At 36.7% G+C, this 20,136-nt stretch overlaps 1 protein-coding gene across 2 annotated transcripts in view; it reads left to right on the top strand.

Annotated features, from left to right (window-relative positions):
* The window catches only part of LOC142986317 (uncharacterized), a 119,877-nt gene that overhangs the window by 62,117 nt on the left and 37,624 nt on the right, over positions 1-20,136 (top strand). For both annotated transcript variants that reach the window (XM_076134765.1, XM_076134766.1), the window contains exons 3-5: positions 8,242-8,310; positions 19,372-19,508; positions 19,791-19,990. In XM_076134765.1, the coding sequence (XP_075990880.1) occupies positions 8,242-8,310; positions 19,372-19,508; positions 19,791-19,990 (406 nt within the window). The remainder of the gene's footprint in view (positions 1-8,241; positions 8,311-19,371; positions 19,509-19,790; positions 19,991-20,136) is intronic.

A 20,136-nucleotide genomic window follows, 5' to 3' on the forward strand; every position in this document is an offset into this window, starting at 1 on the left:
TAATTACCTCGTATTATTACTATTCATTTTTTATTTCAAAGCCAAACAATAATACAAAGAGTAGTTGGAGAACCAAACTATATAGGTAGAGTGATTGTGTAAGTGCATCACGATGTTCCTATAGCAGACTTATATTATTGACTCTTATTCTTTAACTATAGCAAGGGCTTAATCCGTACGGAACTGAAAACATACGCGTAAACCATGTGAAAGCAAATTTTATGATTTACTGATTCTCATTTCGGCTTCCTAATTCTGCAAATCTTCGGAATGATCCTCTGTAATGGAGACTTGTGTGTCACAAGGTGATAACCTACGATTCAAAATCCGCGATACGTGCCCAATCCGACAAGAATCTAAATTTTTATTGATCCCACATAAAGGCAGACAGGCTTACGCAAGATCCCAAACCCTGCGCAACATTTGTTTAGAAACTATCATCTATCATACATTTTGTCAAGCTCCTGGAAAATTCCACATGATGGAGACCTCATATTTATTATTTCCAGCTTGTTTGCGAATAAATATTTACATAGGCGCTCGTGTCATATCTTGCAAATGTAATTTAGTAAGACGATAAATATGATATATGTAATACTTAATAATAAGTACTTTAATGCTGAAATTTGAAATATGATTAAAAGCTAATCTCGTGGCCTCGGTTCCCATTCACGGGTAAAACAAAGTATTATTGAGTCCTTCTGTTAGAATTTCCAGCAGCCTGGAGCTTGGCAATATGCCCAGCACATGATAATAGGCTTAGCCTTACTAAATATGCCTGAAAAAACATACACGACACGTTAGCGTACTGGCGCACCTCCGCTACCTCTTTGTATAACGAACATTACGTATTATTAAATTAATGTAATTTAAATGTCTCTACATTTAAATACAATTTATAAATATAATGAAAGTTTTAAATGGTATTTAGGGTAAAAAGGATTAAGTTATCACCCACGTAGCAAGGGCATTGAACCCATAATTCTGAGTGACAGTGTTTTAGGTATTTAGGGTAGTCCCCTCGTATAATATCTGAAACGCTCGGTCCGGGACATACAATTTCGGCCATCTCCTTTCAAATGTAATCACAAGCCGAAATTAAAAACGGAACGTGACGTTAGCAGGGATTCTAATTTAAATAATTCGTCCAACACAAACACACTCCCCGCAAGGTTCATAAAGGTCGGTCGACACGTGCTATAAATACTTACTGCATTAAATTTTGATTGCGAGAAACGCTCTAATAAAATTACCTGCCGCGTAACGTCGCGAACTCGCTATGAACCGTTCACCGCGTTTACATCGTTTGCGTCTAACACTCAAACACTCACATGTACACAGCGCCCAGCGGGCCCGAGCTCTCGCCCTATGTTCATATCTCCAAATTACATATTCTATGTACATATATAAATACTCTTAAGCCAAGAATTGTCAAAGGTCAATTCTCAATACTGTTGACATTAAAATATATATCTCTCTTGATATGTATAACTATACTATTGAGTTTTCAAGCAATTTACTATACGAGCAATTTATGAAAATTACTTATAGCGTACGTGAGATGAAAGGCTACATGGGGTATTCTAGGAATTTCTCCCGTTATCAAGTTATGCGTAAAGCTAGGTTTATCTTATTACGCTAAATTGCTTTAACACTCTTCGGGCACTTTACCGTATAAAAATAGTTCTGATAAAACAGTTTGTCGCCGCTAAGATAATTAAATTATAAGGGGCAAGTTTTGCGGCTTATAGATAACAGACGAATAACATATCTGATAGTTAAAATAATAGCAAAAGTTCATACATTAAAACAACTGTCTAAATTCCAAGAGATCGGTTTACCGATATTTATTTGGAAGTGGTGAAACCAGGGCTGATTCTCTTATGGACATTTTTTTCCTCACACAAACGATTGTTGGGCAAAGGTTTCCCCTCAATTCGCGAGACAACCATCGAGTTGTCCAAGACGTCATGCTAATTTTTTTTGGCCTACCTAGCCATCGTCGTAGACATTATAATATTATTAAGTAGGAATAATTATAGTAACCCTTATCTTCTACGTTAAATAATTCTTAACGAAGTTACTACTCAGTGTTGTATTACATTATAGGATCTGATTATACAGCCTCCGGCTAGCCCTAACCTAGATGGTCGGGGGTAAATTCAATTTGTCGATGTCTAACTTAACTCCGTCAATTAGGCACAGTGATATTGCTTGATAGTTAGCGCTACTAACTACTAATACAAACATAAGAAATTAAGCGAAACAAATGTTCAAGAAACACAAGAAATATTGTTATTTTGCATGTCTGGTAATGAGAGTAGGATATACACAGACAATAATCTCAAAACACGCTAATTGCCGCATTGTGCTCTAAACATAGGATTTACATAATGTTTTAGAGCTAACATTTGGATCGTATCTTGCAGTAGTTTACCGGAGGTTTGTATCATTTTAATTCCGTTCACAGCTGCGGTCTGCGATTCATGTGATGTAATACGTTCTTACATACAGTCTACATGTTATGAAAATGTTATTACTTCATGGCATTGATTGCACCATTCATGTGAAATTAATTTAATTATTCGGTGTAACCGCCTATCCGAGCTTTTGAGGTTGGACATTTAAAAATGATACTTTTAATTTTCCAGTTGATTTTCAACGGCATAAATTGTTGGCGCATTTTCTCGTACAAAGTAAATACTTGTTTTGTTAATGTTTTTGCATGATGTTATAAACGACACGACGACGTGCCGTCTTGTTGTCAAGTCTTTCAACTTTTAAGCCTATTGTGCGGTGCTGCATTCACCACTTTTAGAATGTCTTTATTAAAGTGAACGTTGCAGCACGTGTCGTTTACTTGTACTAAATAACGATATGTCGCTCGCGAGCGTTACTTGCTTAAAATATGTTTGTAATGTGTTTTGAGCGACATTTTCACGAAGCTCTCAAAAATATCTTGGTAGTTTGGAACGTTTTAAATTTCATAAAATGTTATGATACAGTGCCTTTAAACATTTCACTAATAAGCACAGCAACACCGGTCTTTTAAAATCAACAACCTACTTTTATTAAACACAATAGCTAGAACAAAATCAAACAATCTACGTCGATATATAAATACGGGTATACATTTCCGTGGCAATGTTCACGGCCACGGGCACGGCCAGTAGCGGGATTGAAGGATTACGGTCGAAGTAATCAAGAAGTAACCCCACGGCTTCCACAATATCGAAGCTTGCACTGAAGCGAGCTAGATAAAGCCATTATACTACGCCGCTATCAATTCAGGTACGCAACCAATATGATTTGCAGCGAGACTGATTCCCCGGAATCGCCGCGCATTTCCCCAAGCATTTTATTTAAATTCTTGAGAGTAAATACGGCATGAACTGGCTGAATTGCCGCAGATAGCAGCAAAAATATTTTGCATTTGAGTTTTATGATATGAAAAGACGAGTTGATTTGGTACAGAATTTTAATTCTTGCTCAAGATGTCGTCTAGTGTACAATACACATATTTTTCTAGGTTTATGATTTTATGATATAATAGCGTATAAGTATAGCGGGTTTGATAAAATTATATAAAGATTAGACTGTGGTTTTTAAATGCGTAGAACTTCTAACCGTCCCTTATAATAAATCTAGTGTATGAATGTGAATGAAGCAAAAAACTTTGTAGGGATTCTAGCAAGTTCTTTGGTCTTTCTTAGCGCTTTTTCTTCTTTACCTCATGGGACAAAATCTGACGACACGGGTCAAATATGGACAAAAGCAAATTCATTAATACAAAAGTTGGAGGTCTCGAAATAATAACTTTGCACTATCATAAGCCGATTAAACGTATTCCAGTACATTAAAGTCCATTATTATTATGTATTCGAAAATTCAGGTGGTAAAGTGCTGTTATTGGAAGTGCAGTAAGCCTCATTTAGTAAACGAAGCGTGCCACAGAGATTTGGAGTCCATTTAGCCATTTCTGTTTTGATTCAGGTGCGACTGTGCGGTCGTGATTCGTACTGTTTGCTTTGAACCTGACAGTCACCAATAATTGCGATCGCCAAGCTTTAAAGATTACCTTATATCCTAAAGCGTATTTCACGCGTTGTTAACTTGCTACGGAAGAGTGCACAATTTTATGTCACCAGGTGCAGGGATTAATTTCAGGGCTAGACAAACTGTTATAGGGTTGCTTTTGCCATAACATTTAATTAATGCTCAGTAATTGATATGGGCTCCACGATATAAAAATCCAATTGTACATTTTTAATCTCAAACCTTCATGTAAATTGTTGTCAGCAACTTGTTTTAAAAACATCACGCTACCAACTAACTGGATTTGAAAATTGTTACATTCATCCGATACCATATCTTCCTTTGTTACATTTTCAGTAAGCACTCATGCAAAGATCGCATTTTATCCGGCAGTTTCAAAGCAAACTAATGATAACGATCGAATTTAAATTGTGTAACGGCTGTCCGTGGTTCATGCATTGCAAATCACACTAGCACGAGTTGGACTAGACCTTTCGGTATGTTTGCAATGAGTCGCTGTCACCAGCACGCCGTGCTCTACCCTGCATAAGGCCCCTATTTCACCAGAGATGAGCGAAGTAGCTTTAGAAGCAAAAGCTAGGAAATGTCCCTCCAGACTCAGTAGCTAAGCGAGGCTGTGAAACCGTAGTAGGAAAAGTTGGTCACATTTTCACAGGCGCACCACCCGCATTATACCTCGCACATCTCCGGTGAAAACATAGTCTTATACTCACATGCCTTCGTACTCGTAACGTTACGGTTACTCTTTGTTACGTCCCATTGTTAGCAGTCGAGAGCATTAAATGGCTGGAAAATTGAAGAGACCAGTTTGTCATATAACAATAAGCTTTTGTAGTTTGTTTGACACATTAAAAAGCCATTATTATTGAGGATGATTAAACGCTGACAACAGCAACCATCACAACTTTTAGTGCTAGAGTGTCCTGCAGCCTGCTTAAAACATGCACTTTAATTTTTTATTCTAACGAAGTCACTTTTGTGTTAAAAAATACCTTAGTACACAATTATTTTTATGGCTAGGACAGTTCAATGCCGTTGCAGATGTTATCGAGAGCTCTCCGTAGATACAAGTGGTAATATCAGCAAACAAGGAGATTCAACAGTTCTCGGAAGGCATATGAACCATTTTATTTCCAATAAGATTCCTTTCAAGTAGCTATGCAATAAAAATTCCATTGCACCTAAAGGCAATAATAAAATTCACCGGCCGCCCCGTGCCAGCAATATTGAGTTGTCAAAAGGTATGCCACATAATCTTTAAACCTGGGCATTGCAAACATTGCAGCAGGTAGATTAAATTTTTATTATAAAGTTTGAACACGTATTTTTTATTTGTGCTTCGAAAAAAATATCATGCGCATTTGAAATATAAAACGTCTCTTTCTAAAAAATATTCATACTTGGATATGAACTATCCTGAACATTGTAATACGATGCACTAGACTATCCATCAAGTCTTTTCATCGAGCGAATTTTGATAACATCGTCAGGCAGGCCACCGGACGTATGAATAATTTTATGAGCTTAACCCTTTTGAAGTGCAGATCCCACCCACAAATTTCCCGAGAAATTGCATAGACCAGGTAACTCGATTGTATGGTCCACTCAAAGGAAAGCCGTTCCTTTGAATTCGATTCTCGTCATTGAATAAACGACTATTAGCATTCCGTTCTCTAATACTACGATAATAAGCATTAATCGCTGGATATCTCCATTTACAGGAATTTAAATTGGCAGCCGGGATTGAAACTAACATTCTAATTCTCTTTGTAGTTTGCTCATATCCGTGAGTGGCATTGTCTAAAATGATTATTCGAATATCAGTTACGAACACAAGCGTGAACATCTGTATTAATGATGTGCAGTATTAAATGAGAGATACTACGTTAAATTCATAAATTATGCATGTTTAACATGCGGTTAGGAATTGTTTATTTAACACTGACCTCAGTTGAAACATTTACATTCGCTTCGCTTAGAAAATAAAATCTGAAAACTCATATCTTTCTGAGAATGCAAACATAGTTAATTCCACGGTTATGGATTAAAACCTATACTTAACTTCAACAATTTGGAATACCCCACTTGACTCGCTTTATTAATGTATATTTATAGGTTGCCTAAAAATGGCTTAAATATGATTTAGTTTCTATTAGAAAAACCTCATTTACTGTTCAATTATAGTGGGCGATGCTTGCCTACCTGCCCCTTGGGGTTTCCCTCTGGATATTATACGTTTTTTTATGGTTGATTAACGTCTATCGGCCGACTTACGACTTTACGAGTGACGTGTCAGGATTATTTATATACTCAAAGAACCTTAAATAAGATATGTTTGGTCCTGTTATGTCCAATAACTGATCAATTAGTAGCCTTTGTAATATGAAGGTCTAGAGTCGCTTGGACTCCCGACCAACCCTGATTGAACGACACAATATTAATATTTCACAAAGCCTTCTATTATGTATTAATAAAATACGAGCATTACGTGTTTGATATATTTATTGACAGAGAATGCCAAATCGTTATATGATTAATATATGGCATCTACCATAGAGTAGAAGGAGTTTAGGTGGAGTTTAGGTTCACCACATTTCTCCCCTCCTAACCTCTTAGCTGTTCTGCTGAATATAAGATGCAGCCAACACCTGGTTGAGGTGTCGGCGCCAGACATCGCCGTTGTCGGTGCGGATCTCATAATGAAGTCGGCCTAGACGTCTTGTGATAGTACCAAACTGCCAATGGTGCTTGGACGAACTACACCTCGGTCACCCGGGCATTGTGAAAATGAAGCTACTGGCCCGCAGTTTTGTATACTGGAAAGGAATTGACAATGATATCGAAACAAAAGTTAAGTCCTGTAGAACATGTAGATTACAACAAAATGAACCAGAGAAAGCACCACTACACCACTGGGAACACCCAAAGGGCCCCTGGCAAAGGCTTCATATTGATTTTGCCGGACCTGTTTACGGATACTATCTTTTAATAGTTGTAGACGCATTTTCGAAATGGACAGAGATTATACCTACTAAATCAACGACAAGCTCTTGGTGCATCCAAAAATTGAAAGAACTATTTTGCACCTATGGAACACCTCTACTCCTTGTCTCAGACAATGGCCGACAATTCGTATCGGGAGAGTTCGAAAAATTTCTAAAAGACTGTATGATTTCGCACAAAACCTCTGCTCCATACCACCCTGCAACCAATGGACAAGCTGAACGATACGTACAAACAGTCAAGAGAATCTTACGAAGCTTAGAGGGAGAAAGGGGTAATCTTCAAGAGAAACTTGTCATGGTAAAAACTCGCCTCAGACGGACACCAAACTTGAATGGTCAGACACCTTATCAGTTAATGTTTGGAAGAGAAGTTCGAACAGCATTACACTGCATGTTTAGAAACACCCATAAAAAAACTACATCAAAACATCAAGAGATCAAGGTCAGACAGTTGGAAGTCGGCGAACGAGTACAGGCCCGTGACTACACGAGTGCTAAGCACCATTAGCAGTTTGGTACTATCACAAGACGTCTAGGCCGACTTCATTATGAGATCCGCACCGACAACGGCGATGTCTGGCGCCGACACCTCAACCAGGTGTTGGCTGCATCTTATATTCAGCAGAACAGCTAAGAGGTTAGGAGGGGAGAAATGTGGTGAATCTAAACTCCACCTAAACTCCTTCTACTCTAGGTTCAGTTTTTCCTCGTCGCCAATATTATGTATTAATAAAATACGAGCATTACGTGTTTGATATATTTATTGACAGAGAATGCCAAATCGTTATATGATTAATATATGGCATCTACCATAGAGTAGAAGGAGTTTAGGTGGAGTTTAGGTTCACCACATTTTCACACAAAGACCAGCAATTAGTTCGATGTTGGTTGATATAATAATCTCGTCGAAAACTAATCTTTAGTTTTTATAGTTAGCTCGTTTAAGGATTTATAAATATGAGGCCAAAACATAAGTGTACCTTATTTTCCTTAAAGGTTACACGTGTACAGTAATACGTTTTATATTTCACACATTTTTTACCTAAATCAAACATTATAGAACAATCTTTGAAAAATCTATCGGCCGCTCTGATTGGAAAATAAATTAACCGTCCTCAACCAAATTAATTAAGTAACTAGACTCGCTAGACAGTGTTTTAAATTGGATTTTCTTTTTCAGAGTGCCCACCGGACATATGCATAGAAGAGACACAGACGGATAGAGAACTGCCCGCGGCACCGCTCACCAGTAAGTGTTTCGAATTATTTCCAACACGTAGGAAAAAGCTGGCGAGCACTTAGATTCAAGTGTATTCCGTCCACAGGTGAAGGGAAAAATAAAAACTTGGAAATCGAAGGCACGTTCACGTCCCGATACCTAATGTAGTGCAAGCTTCCTTCCTTTTTTATCAGCTCCACGGCGAGTCAACTAACCTATTTGTGTACACTTTACCGATTATATTAGTTCCACCCTCTTTAATTCTTTTAATACATTTCATCGCAGAAAATTCCTAAAAAAGCTTGACATTCACTTGTTTGGCTTTGATATGAGTTTTCAAGTTAGATTAAGGCTCATTGGGTTTATAAGAAAATAGTACTCACTCAAATGAATAAATTTAGCTCAATTTTAATATTCATATTTACGTTAGTTCGTGATTGTTTATACACTGAATGTAACGTTTGTTTTTACTACAGTAGAGTGAATTGGAGTCTCGCGGAATTGACGTTATTTTAAAGTAAAAAAACTGATGGTGTTTTTATTTTTGATACGAATAACAATATGGACAAAACAACAACTATTTAATTAAAACCTGCACACCTGGGGCAATATTCAATTAAAATGATTGCAGGGAAAGCAACAACTTTCAACTGCACAAAATATTGTACTCAAAGAAATTAAGAACATAGTTTAAGAACTTCAAAGTTTGGAGCTGCGTGTGAACATTTTCCGAGATTGCAGCAATTTCTTAGGTGTTCGAGGCAAACTGTGCACTTAGGAGAGCAAACTTAATGTCTTTTCATTCTAACGCCCGAGTGGGTATCTATTTAATGTATCAGAACCAGATGGAACGCTGTTTGTGATGCCATCAGGAAATTGTTTGTTCTTCGCAGTCGATAGAGGAGTGCACAGCTAAGAAATATATGTACGAGGATTTACAATAGTTGCCATTACTTCTTATGTCATTTATCATTCAGTGTGGAACACGGCTGTTAAGTTAGAAAATAATAATGTATCTAAGATATCAATATCTTCTCCCTTTACAAAGGGAAAATGTTAAAGGACGTCATTAATTATAATACAGCACTCGAACTGTATCGTATTGTGTTCAGAAAAATATATCGCCGTACAGATACGGTCATAGGACTTTTTTATTATTGTACTTAATTATTATAATAGATTATAAGCCAAGAATTTGTATTACTCGTAATGTTAATTACTAATAAAATTTATTCTGAACGATTTTTGGCCATCATTTTGACACATCATAAACTACATTTAAATTAAGTTAGAGTAAACAGCATTCATTTAATATAATGTTTTTTTTACTAAACATACAAGTAGTTATTTCATTCTATCATGCAGTTTATTTTTCAAGAACCAATCTTGACATTCAACGGCGCAAACTTCCGCGTTTACAATATTAGATTGCGTTAGCATTTCGGTTTGCCCTTCAGTATGCAAGCAACGTCAGCAACAAGTGAAAATGCAAATGCTCTGAAAGTTTGCTTAGAACTGCGCACAATATTCAATGCTGCAAATATCTATCAATCGCTAAAGCCCTTGAAGTTGTTTTCAATGGACTTACGGAACCTACGGGAAGCGGCTGGCACGTGCACAATGTCGGCCCATTGATGTAGTGTTGATACAATCTATGTATTATATACCAAGACGTTGCGCGTGGGACGATGGTTGAGGTCTACCACGTCAGTCCGTGACACTGTTGTTATCTCACCAAGTGTGGTGGGCCTGATTCTCTCACATCACAACTATCTACATAAAAGATAGGACAGCTCTTTCGGATCTTATTGTCATTTGTAGGTATCTGGCATATATCACCTACGTAACTTACCTAATTTCATACCCTATATCAGCAAAATTCAAAAAGGAAAAATGTTTACGCAACGAGGTTTGGTGTCGGATCTTTAACTATCGCTCTGCTAATTTTATGAAAACTTAATCAGTGTTAAATAAAGCAGACATAAGTATTTACAATGATAATATTTCCAACACGTGGTCGAGACAGATTTAAAAGTAATTTTAAATGCAAAAATCACGCGCCAAGTTAAAAGTTTAAATCAGATCTTTTAACACGCTTTTGTTTGTCGACTTTGAATCCGCTTTGGAAACCTTGTACTTCTGTTTGTTTCTTTTCTTTAGTGGTTACTGGTCAACTTTGTACAAGGTGTTCAAGTCACGCTAATGCTATCGTAACAAAATCCCCCGATATTTTCTTTAAATTGAAAGAAAAAGTATGATTTCACTATTCATTATATAAAATCAGTACCATCAATCTGTTGTCTTAGATGTTATTAGTACAAGTACTTACAACATTTTACTGCCCGCGACTTCTCCCGCTTTCGAAATATCACTGGATGAAAAATATTTTGTTTGGTAATCCAAGTTATAAGCAATATGTGTGCCATTAGGTACATTTTATGAGAACTAATAAAACATACCATGGATCAATACAAACAGTAACTGACGTATTTAGAATATTACAAGGTTGGTACAACATAGAGAACAAATAGCATAGAAAAACGAAACTTTTAGTTAGTTCAGTCAAAATTGTCAAAGGGAATAAAATCGCGTGCAAACGTTAATAATAGAGACGAAGTTAACTGGCGACTACACACACTTTCCGCTAGTTAGGTCTCAAAGGGTTTCGTTTATTGCATAAATCAGGTATTGTTCCAATATCCTGTTCGCTTCAAAGAACATCCGGACTTAAAAGCAGACGGTCAGGTAATCGGATCTCACGACACGAGGCGACTCGATACTGTCAAAGGACACTCAACCGCTGTTTTCATGACAACAATATTTTCATGAGAGGAAATTCGAAGCTGTTCGGAAGGTTATTCATTGTTATTGGTTTTAATTGGCCCTAGTACGCACCGGCGAGCCGGGCCTACACGTCATTCGTATAACGATGATGACAAACCATCGGCGCGGCTAGCCAATACATCGCAATATTGCAGTTCCATCTATCGGTCGCATGAACTCGGAAGTCCCTCATATGTTAAACCTACAAATGATGATAAATGAACGTAGATATTTTACATCCGCGCCTGAGTGAAACCTGGACACGTAGAATAATCCCCAAAATGTATCAACTGAAAAATTGCACGGATAAGTAAATTGGCATTGTTTGGACACAGGAACATAATCTATTTTCAGAATAATATTGATTGTGTTTATAAAGTTTATCGACAAGAATAGCGACAAATGAAAATTGAGCATCCGTTACTAATGACCTAACAGTCCCACTTCAGTTTCCTGTATGTTATCGCTTCCCTCCTAGAAGCATGTCGATACTATTTTTATCACTGTGAATGGAACTGATTGAGTGGAAGTAAACACAGAGAATATAATAAAAATAGAGACCTAAGTGGCACTTATTGCTCGAGTTTTATTTACCGATACGTTTGTTTACAAATAAGTTTATGTTGTGACTTATTTGCTCAATTAGAGTTAATAACACGATTGAAAATATTTTTCTTACAATGGTTTTAAAACGGTGTTAGCTTGATATACCGTCGTTAGGGATAGGGGTTACATTTGTTTCTATTTTAGGCGCTCACCCCTTTGAATAGGTATTTAAACTGGCGTTATGAACATTCTACACGCCCTGTATATTCCGATCTATTGACTCAGATTTATATAAATCCTTTGGGACCTTTTTGTCTCGGACTGTCTTTGGTCAATAAAGCCTACTGATTAGCTGACATATTTCATATTGTTTTATCTACGTTTCTAAGGTTTATAGTTATTATTGTTTTCAAAGTTCTCTCTCTCTCTCATCGAATGGTTAGTGGCCAACCTAGTGTCAAAGTTGTTCAAGCCGCCCGAAGGCCTTTGACGTGGCTTAACGACTGTTATCTTAATAGACAACAACCGGGACCGACTTTTAACGTGCCCTCCGAAGCACGGAGACGCCCAGTTCAAATACCACTATGCGGTCACCCATCTATGGAATGACCGCGCCAAGGTTAGTTTAACCCACAGATCGTTTACCGAACGGTGAGCGCAACTAGCTATGGGCGCCTCAAGGTTTTCAAAGTAATAAAGTAGCAATATAGCAATTTATTGCAATTCTTTCTACCAAGCACTGGTAACTAGAATGAATATATTTTTTCAATTATGTTGTCAGCCGCTTTTGTGAGTGGACATACATAAGTGAAAATGCTTAAAGAGCGCAATGGGATTTCACCACAAAGCTTCTGCTAATCCGAAAGTACGTGATTCATGGAAATAAGAAGAGCACTAAACACCTGCACTTAGCAGGTCCGTTTGCTTCTGGTTAAGTAAATCAACCTTTAGCAAATAGAATGAAAACATCACACTGGTGTTAAAAGTTAAATCTGGTCGGTTTGTTTTTAGCCTCGTCGGCTGAAAGCCTCTCATTTGATTAAAGCCGGGTTCCCGGGCCGGCTTAGTTTTACGAGATAAAACTTAGATAGTTTTACATGTCCGGCCATTGAGGGACGGCTACAATATTTTATCAGTTGTTGGGAAAACATCACGGGAATAAGAGGAAATAGATCGATTTCTTTTACTGCTCGTATTTTCTTTCACCACATTCGTGTTATGTTTATAAACAATCAGTACCAATTAATATTGAGCCACAAAATTTCTATCGTCTACCCAATTATGTTTTTTTTTGACAAATATTCAATCACATAAGTATTCAGTAACGAAAATAGTTGTATATCAAAGGAATGGCCCGTCTCTTTTAAAATCTGCAGCTGAATTTTATAAACATAGACATTAACAGAGTTGCAGATCATAATGAATAATTTAACTTAAGGCTCTTCTCAAATCATATGCAAGTAAATAAACAGCCTATAAATCGCCGTGTTCATAGACACATTAGACACGTTCATTTTTATATAAAAGTTTATGTACCCATGTACAAATTGGTTAGAAAGCTTAAGCCCAGGTGGTAAAATCGTTATCACAAGCCGTATAAGAACTTTGCCATTATTTTATTCGTTCAGATACGTTATTGGATTGCCTCTATGGCGCATCGGTATGCGGTGGTGTGTATTGCTGCCCAGACGTTTTAAATTCCATGTCGGGACAATAAGTTTCAATTCCTTCAACATTCCTGATTCCTTCCGACAGAGAATTCTTAGTGATTGCTTGAAATATGTGTCTTCGTTAATACTGTAGGTTGTAGACTCAGAGAGCAAGTGAAACCGATTCTAGGTTCGATTTCTCACAAACCAAGTCGGAAAATTATCTACCGACGTGTGAGAGTGAAAAAATACACCTAAATGGTTTGTCTGCGTATGTGCAGACTGAAGCAAGCCGCCGTTGCCATTCGAAATCTATCAGCAATATACTGTATTATTACTAAGGTATATGATGATTGTTACAATTACTTCGATCCTATTACGAAAACAGTGACGTCATAAACATTTACGCCTCTACTCATAAAATACAGCTATGAACATTAAAGCGCCCAGTCGATCTCGAACACTTGAACTTTCATTGCCAAACCTACCTTCCACATGGAATCAAAATTCTATTTCATGGGCCTTGTGTTTGTGCTAGCTTGTAGCGAACAGTGTTAACAAACCGAATAACTATTTTCTACTTGAAACGGTTTCTGAAGGGAATGCCTCTGACAGGCAGACATCAAAGTGATTCCATGTTCCGCTTTTTCTCGTAAAACTGTGGACTTCATATTTTTCTTGGTATCTACTGTTATTTTTCATTAACTAGTTAACGTTTTTCGAATACTTTTGCAATATTTCTTTAAAATATTAAACTCTCATTGGTTATAAAGGGAACTGTTTTGTAGTCAGACTAATTAACTTTCCGACGACGGACAACAAAGTTACTGAAGTGTGACCTTTGAAACAATATTTAATTTTGTACTCTCAACATTGTATTGGACAGGCTCTTACAATTTCTAAGTATTCAGGGCAAATATAATAAATTATAAATTAGAAATATTTATAATTTCGTCTTGGCGACACATTTTTATTATAAACTCTCCTCTATTGAAATAAACAATGGACCCGAGCAGAATATTTTGATGATAGAAACTTATTGTGAGGAAATTGTGTGAAATAGGTATTCTGTTATATGAAAAATTGCCATAGAAATGAAACATCTTCCATTACCTCAGGGAAATCTTGTTGTTTCGACATCTAGGCGACTTCAGTTATTTGCTAGTGCATCGGAAGTGAAAACAATATATCATTTTTACGCTCAAAGACAGCGTAGTGAAATATAGTCTTTATTTAGAGGGATAGGAAGACAGCAACTTTTGTACGCAATCACAACGAACAATGTAGATAGGCTCTATCAAGTATTTTACTTCAATCATCGAAAATAATCAAAGAATCTGATACTAAGGAAAGACTAGCATTGTCTCGAAACTGCCGCTTTCGCAAACAAAGAACGTATTGCTTTGCAATGATAAAATCAAACAATAAGTACGACCAGCTTTTTTTCTAATTCTATTTGAAATGCTTCAGCGATCACAAGTTATATTATTTTACAATATTGGAATATAATTTATTTGATCTAAGTAATATCGTACACATTTTCAACCGAAATATTATGTTAAACTAACTATGTACTAATTCATTTTAGGCAAATTAGATTCATTAGCACCTGATACTAACTTAATTAATAGATTCATGAATTTATGTTTGACGCTAAATAGATCCACTAACATGATAATTTAGTCCTCAAATAGTACGTCTAATTATCCTAATTTTATCACTAGGCGGGCGTATAAAAATGCTTTAAATAGTCGATAGAGAATATAGCAAGTACATATTCACTACTAGAAGAGAACCTTTACGTTCATCGCAATCATGATTTCACCCTGTTTGCATTTGCAACGCCGTATCACATCGGCCGAAATTAGGTTTCTCTGTGGAACAATCATGTATTGTTCCCGATAATGGAAACTGTGGCGGTAAACGGCGACTGACGCATCGTCTGCGCTCACGTTAACTACTGAAATGATCACATCGAATATTTAAATACCATCTACGACGAGACTCCCCTTTGAGACATGAAATGCACATTTTTACGAGCCCTATAAGGCCGTCTGGGTCTTGATTGAGCGAGGGGGCGATCTTTTCGGGATCTTTTCTCATATTGAAGGCTTCTGCTTACCGCTGCACACGATTTAATATTCCCTGAGTAAATATCACCTGCGATTATATTCATATCATATTAGTAACATTTATGAAAACGAAACTTTCCAGACGGGAAAGAGCCTGTAGTAAAATAAAATTTATATTTGAAGTAGTGCGCACTACTTCAACACTTTACTTTTGAATAATAACATTTAATAAACTACTGCAAGCTGTTACCGGTAACTGACAGGTACTAATCCTTTCTGTTGTAAACGAAACAGCCAGCCTCTTTCGTTGAACTTAAAATGAACACAGCGACGGGAAGTCTGTTCTTGACAACATTGGCAAAACGAAACACTTCAATTCTTCGTCATATTTTGTACAAAATTGAAAATAAATCACTGTTTCACAAAAGCTATCGTCAGTGGCGTTTCTATATAATGGTTCATATTTTATATTCAGTGTTTTATAGCGCTCATACGCTTGTGCCAGTTCGCCAAATATTTAACCAATGTAATCCTTTTTCGTTATTTCGGACTGGTTGCGCCTAATTAGTCGTTGCTAATTAGCGGTCCATACGTCTGTTAGTAATGCAACATTATGCTGCTAAACAAAATACAGTACTGAAAGCTTTGTATAACGAAATAAATATTATATCATTGCTATTCATTTTAATACAGTTTTGTTGCATACAATGCCCATAACACATAGGTAACTACTATTCATAAAAGGATACACACCTATGCATCAACTAGAGCACCGCCTTTTAATTTTCATCGGTTTGAAATGGATAACTCCGAATCACAGATAGCTATGAAAAATTAAAAGTGATTTTGGGTGTCCCGCGGTGGGCGCCAATTGTAGCGATATTTAACAGATCGATAACATGACAGAATTATGAACGCCAAATAATAAAAAAAAATTATAAACCGAATATTTTGCAAAGTGAATTATAGAATAAAAATGTGCCGTATTGAACACTATTACTCTGCGATATCGACAATCAGCGGCGTATTGAAGATAAGTTTCTTACGTGACGGTTCACGGCATTAGCATAAAAGAAGGTCAGGCCTGAAGAGTACGATGGAAATGTATGTAGCATATTCCTAACATCGTTATACTGTAACGCGACTCCGCGCACTGTCGTGCATTTGGCACAGCATTTAAATATATGCAAAACGGTCATTGACCTGTCTGTATCAAAGACTTGTACGAATTTACTGACGAATTTTACGCTATCCATTTACGACTCGTAAACGAGTAAAGTAAGGTCGAGTTGCCGTAATTTTGGTCTCGTATTATTCACGTAAATATTTTGCAGATGTACGAGTATTACACGGGGTTAATAAGCGCCCAAATTTCGAAAATTATGGTTCAATTTTAAATTATTTCGTGAATGATACATTGCAGAAATTTTGTGTTGTGATTTTTCGATGCCTTTCGATTAATTGGACAGATATACACATACACAACTTTAGCTTCTTATTGCTAACTTTATTGCAAAAGCAACAGTTTCTAATCGCAGTAAAAATGCTGTAAGCAACCTAAAATATTGACCAATCTGTGGTAAAGATTGTTAATTTTCAAGTTAACTACGCCAATATACGATAAGATTCATATAAAAAGCCAAAAGATCGACCGGTATGTACCAAGACTAGCAAAGTGTAATAAAAATAAACAAAAAGTAAACCGCTTTTAACACATAAAATCCCGGCACTTTACACAATAACGAGATATATTGCTATCGACACAAACACTAATAGCAGCAGATCGCCACCATTGGCTTCGTTTATAGATAAACGGTGAATCCTGTAATACAATTCACGACGAGACTCATGATTATGTAACAGTGCATTGCGCGAGTTAATGACATTTGGCCCCCACACGCGCCTACCTGACCGTACATGTATAACGTTACAATTGATATGACAGTTGTAAATCGAATCGTTTGTCGTGGTATAATCAGTTTTATGACGGACAAAGAGGCTGATAGGCATTGTTTGCGGGCATCGTAGAGGCAGACCACGGAGAGACGTTTATCATAATTGATGATCGACTGTTTGCGTATTGAAAAATTGGAAAAGTTTATATGTTGTAAGTTTTTCCTACTGGTTTTATCGTTGAAGAGTATGAACACACTTTCTTATATTCTTCCTATAAAATTACAAGTTTCATAGTAAATTTTTATCATATTCTATTTGATATGCGACAAAAAAGGCAATGAAGAAAAGGGCATATATTCATCAAGCCCTAATATCCAGGGATAATGGCTGTACAATGTACATTTAGAAATACACAAAGATTTATGACCGCACCGAGGACGATATTATACTACAAAGTGAGTTTCGAAACAGTTCGTTGCATCGTATAAGTTTTGCACTGATGAATCTTTAAAAATAATCTATGTACTATGATAAAACAACATAACTTCAATTAGACAGGTAGATAAATATTTATATAGGTCAATATATGCTCATTCCACATATTCAATAAAGATATTGTTTAACCGGCCAACTTCTGTAGGCGGTACAGTTTATTAAACACTCAAATATGCAATCATAATTAATTTGGAGTGTAATTAATAAAATAAACATTCCGTGTGGCGTGATAAATACTCATTCCATAAATTCCATACGTAGAAATTGATTTATAGATTAAATAAATGTTATTAAATTGTCATTTGATTATTCAGTTGTCAGGTCGCGTCCTCGTTTGATATGCGAGGAATTCGTATTCACGTGTCATTATTAACGGTTAGGCATTTCGCTCGACAGATACACTGAAACAACAAAAGCCACAAAATTATTGTTAGATTTCAACTTGGTTTCCAAAAGCTGATATAACGCTGAATATTTATTAGCAGCTGATAGACAGCATAAATATTATGAAACAAAGGGATGCCAGTACACATTTTTGAAGGGAAAAAAGTCTTAAAGCTTTATCGAGTGAGAATCTTTTATGTAACGCGAGTATTTTTACTTATTCCGACACAGGGATTACCGCGTTCATGCATTCATTACCTTTGTTTGCTTGACGTCCAGAACAGATTGCACCGGCCGTGGTCGAAACATCAAGCAGACAAAGGAAAAATAATGCATATCGCTTTAATCCCCGGTTCGCATGATGTACTTATTAAACATGCAACGCGAAAGCTGTAGGCTCTTAGTCAAAATCTGTGTGCTACTGAGTAAAGTTTATGTTTATCTTTTGTAGGAAGTAATCACCGAAACTACACAACCTTTCCACCCATAGGAAGCTACGTAATCACTCAGTAACATATGATATCTATTACCGCGGGAAATAGTCGGAAGATCACGGGAAATTTTTCCACACGAACGAAGTCTCGGGCAGAAGCTAGTTATTAATCATTTTAGTAAGTGTTTTCTCTTCTACACTGTATTTATTTTCAAAATGCTCGCGTGCGGTTACTTTTGATATACTGTGTCATTAAGAAACTGACAGAATCACAGCGGCTATTTCTCAGAATGTTCGCTAAAGTCTCTCTCTGAATTTGTACATTTCCTAGTACGAAGTCTGAACTCCATATCATTAATTAATTGGTTGTATACACATGTTAGCTATTTCATTCATGACAGCACGTATGCTGTAGTCAATAGATCGTAATTATGTTCCTTGCTGTAACTAGATAGCTTCTATGAAACGGTCTCAATATCGGCAATATCCGTCCTCAGTAGTATCAAATAGAGAAGCGAATCACAATAATTGTTTGCTTGCAATATATCTCCTAATTAATTTTCGATTGAAATACGAATACAAGTAGGTATAAGCTACATTTAACAACGGATTTTATGTGAAAATTTTACTTTAGTTACTATAACAGTCATTCCAATAATTTTAAGATCGGAGCCGTTTCTTGACAGTGACTACGATCATTTCGATTAGAAACAAAACGATACGATAATGAATAATGTAAGAGTATATTAAATGGAGTAAGAGCATTGTTAAACCATGAATACTTTTGTCGCAGGTGAGGAGAGCGACACAGCAGAAACCGAAGGCAGACTGTCTTCAGAGAACTCTCCGCTCCGGCAACGAAGGGGTGGCATATTAAAAGGGGGAAGGCTGTGGAAGTCGTTGGACACCGACAAGGATACCAATGAACAGGTGAGTGGATTAATCAATGCTGCTCAATTACTGTTCCAATTTTACTCTCCTCGATAAAATACTCATCGAATGCTGAAAGATATTACTTAGCCCGCCGTTTGAGTAATAAAATACTATCGGAACCTTTCGCGGTTAAATAAACTTAAGTAGTGCACTCTTTAAAAGGAATTTTAATAGAAAATACGTTTACTTTCTGCACACATGTTTAATTTTTCCCATAAATATTATGAATACAATTTGTTGGCTAAGGATAGATAAATAATGTATGTTTTTATTTAACAGAACGACGATCAACGATCAACAACTACCGCAAGCGACGAGGACGGTTCCATCACACCGCGGTCTGTACGGTTTCTTGAACGACCAAAGGAATCCGAAGAAGAGACTCCGACTAAAAAAGAACCGCCAGAACCGGTGCAAACTACGGAGACGCACACGGAACCCACTCCACAAAAAGAATTCAACACGAGCACTCCACACAGGTAAGATGTTTAATTTTCTTCTACCCGACATTGCGAAGCTGTATGAAATCAGATCGAGTAAATGTAGAGTGCCGGCGAACTTCGATAAATCCCGTTAGCGAAAATTTGTCGCCGTATTTATTGCCTCCAGTAACATTTTATTATAC

The sequence above is a fragment of the Anticarsia gemmatalis genome, chromosome Z (genome assembly GCF_050436995.1).
Source record: "Anticarsia gemmatalis isolate Benzon Research Colony breed Stoneville strain chromosome Z, ilAntGemm2 primary, whole genome shotgun sequence".
NCBI classification, from domain to species: Eukaryota; Metazoa; Arthropoda; class Insecta; order Lepidoptera; family Erebidae; genus Anticarsia; species Anticarsia gemmatalis.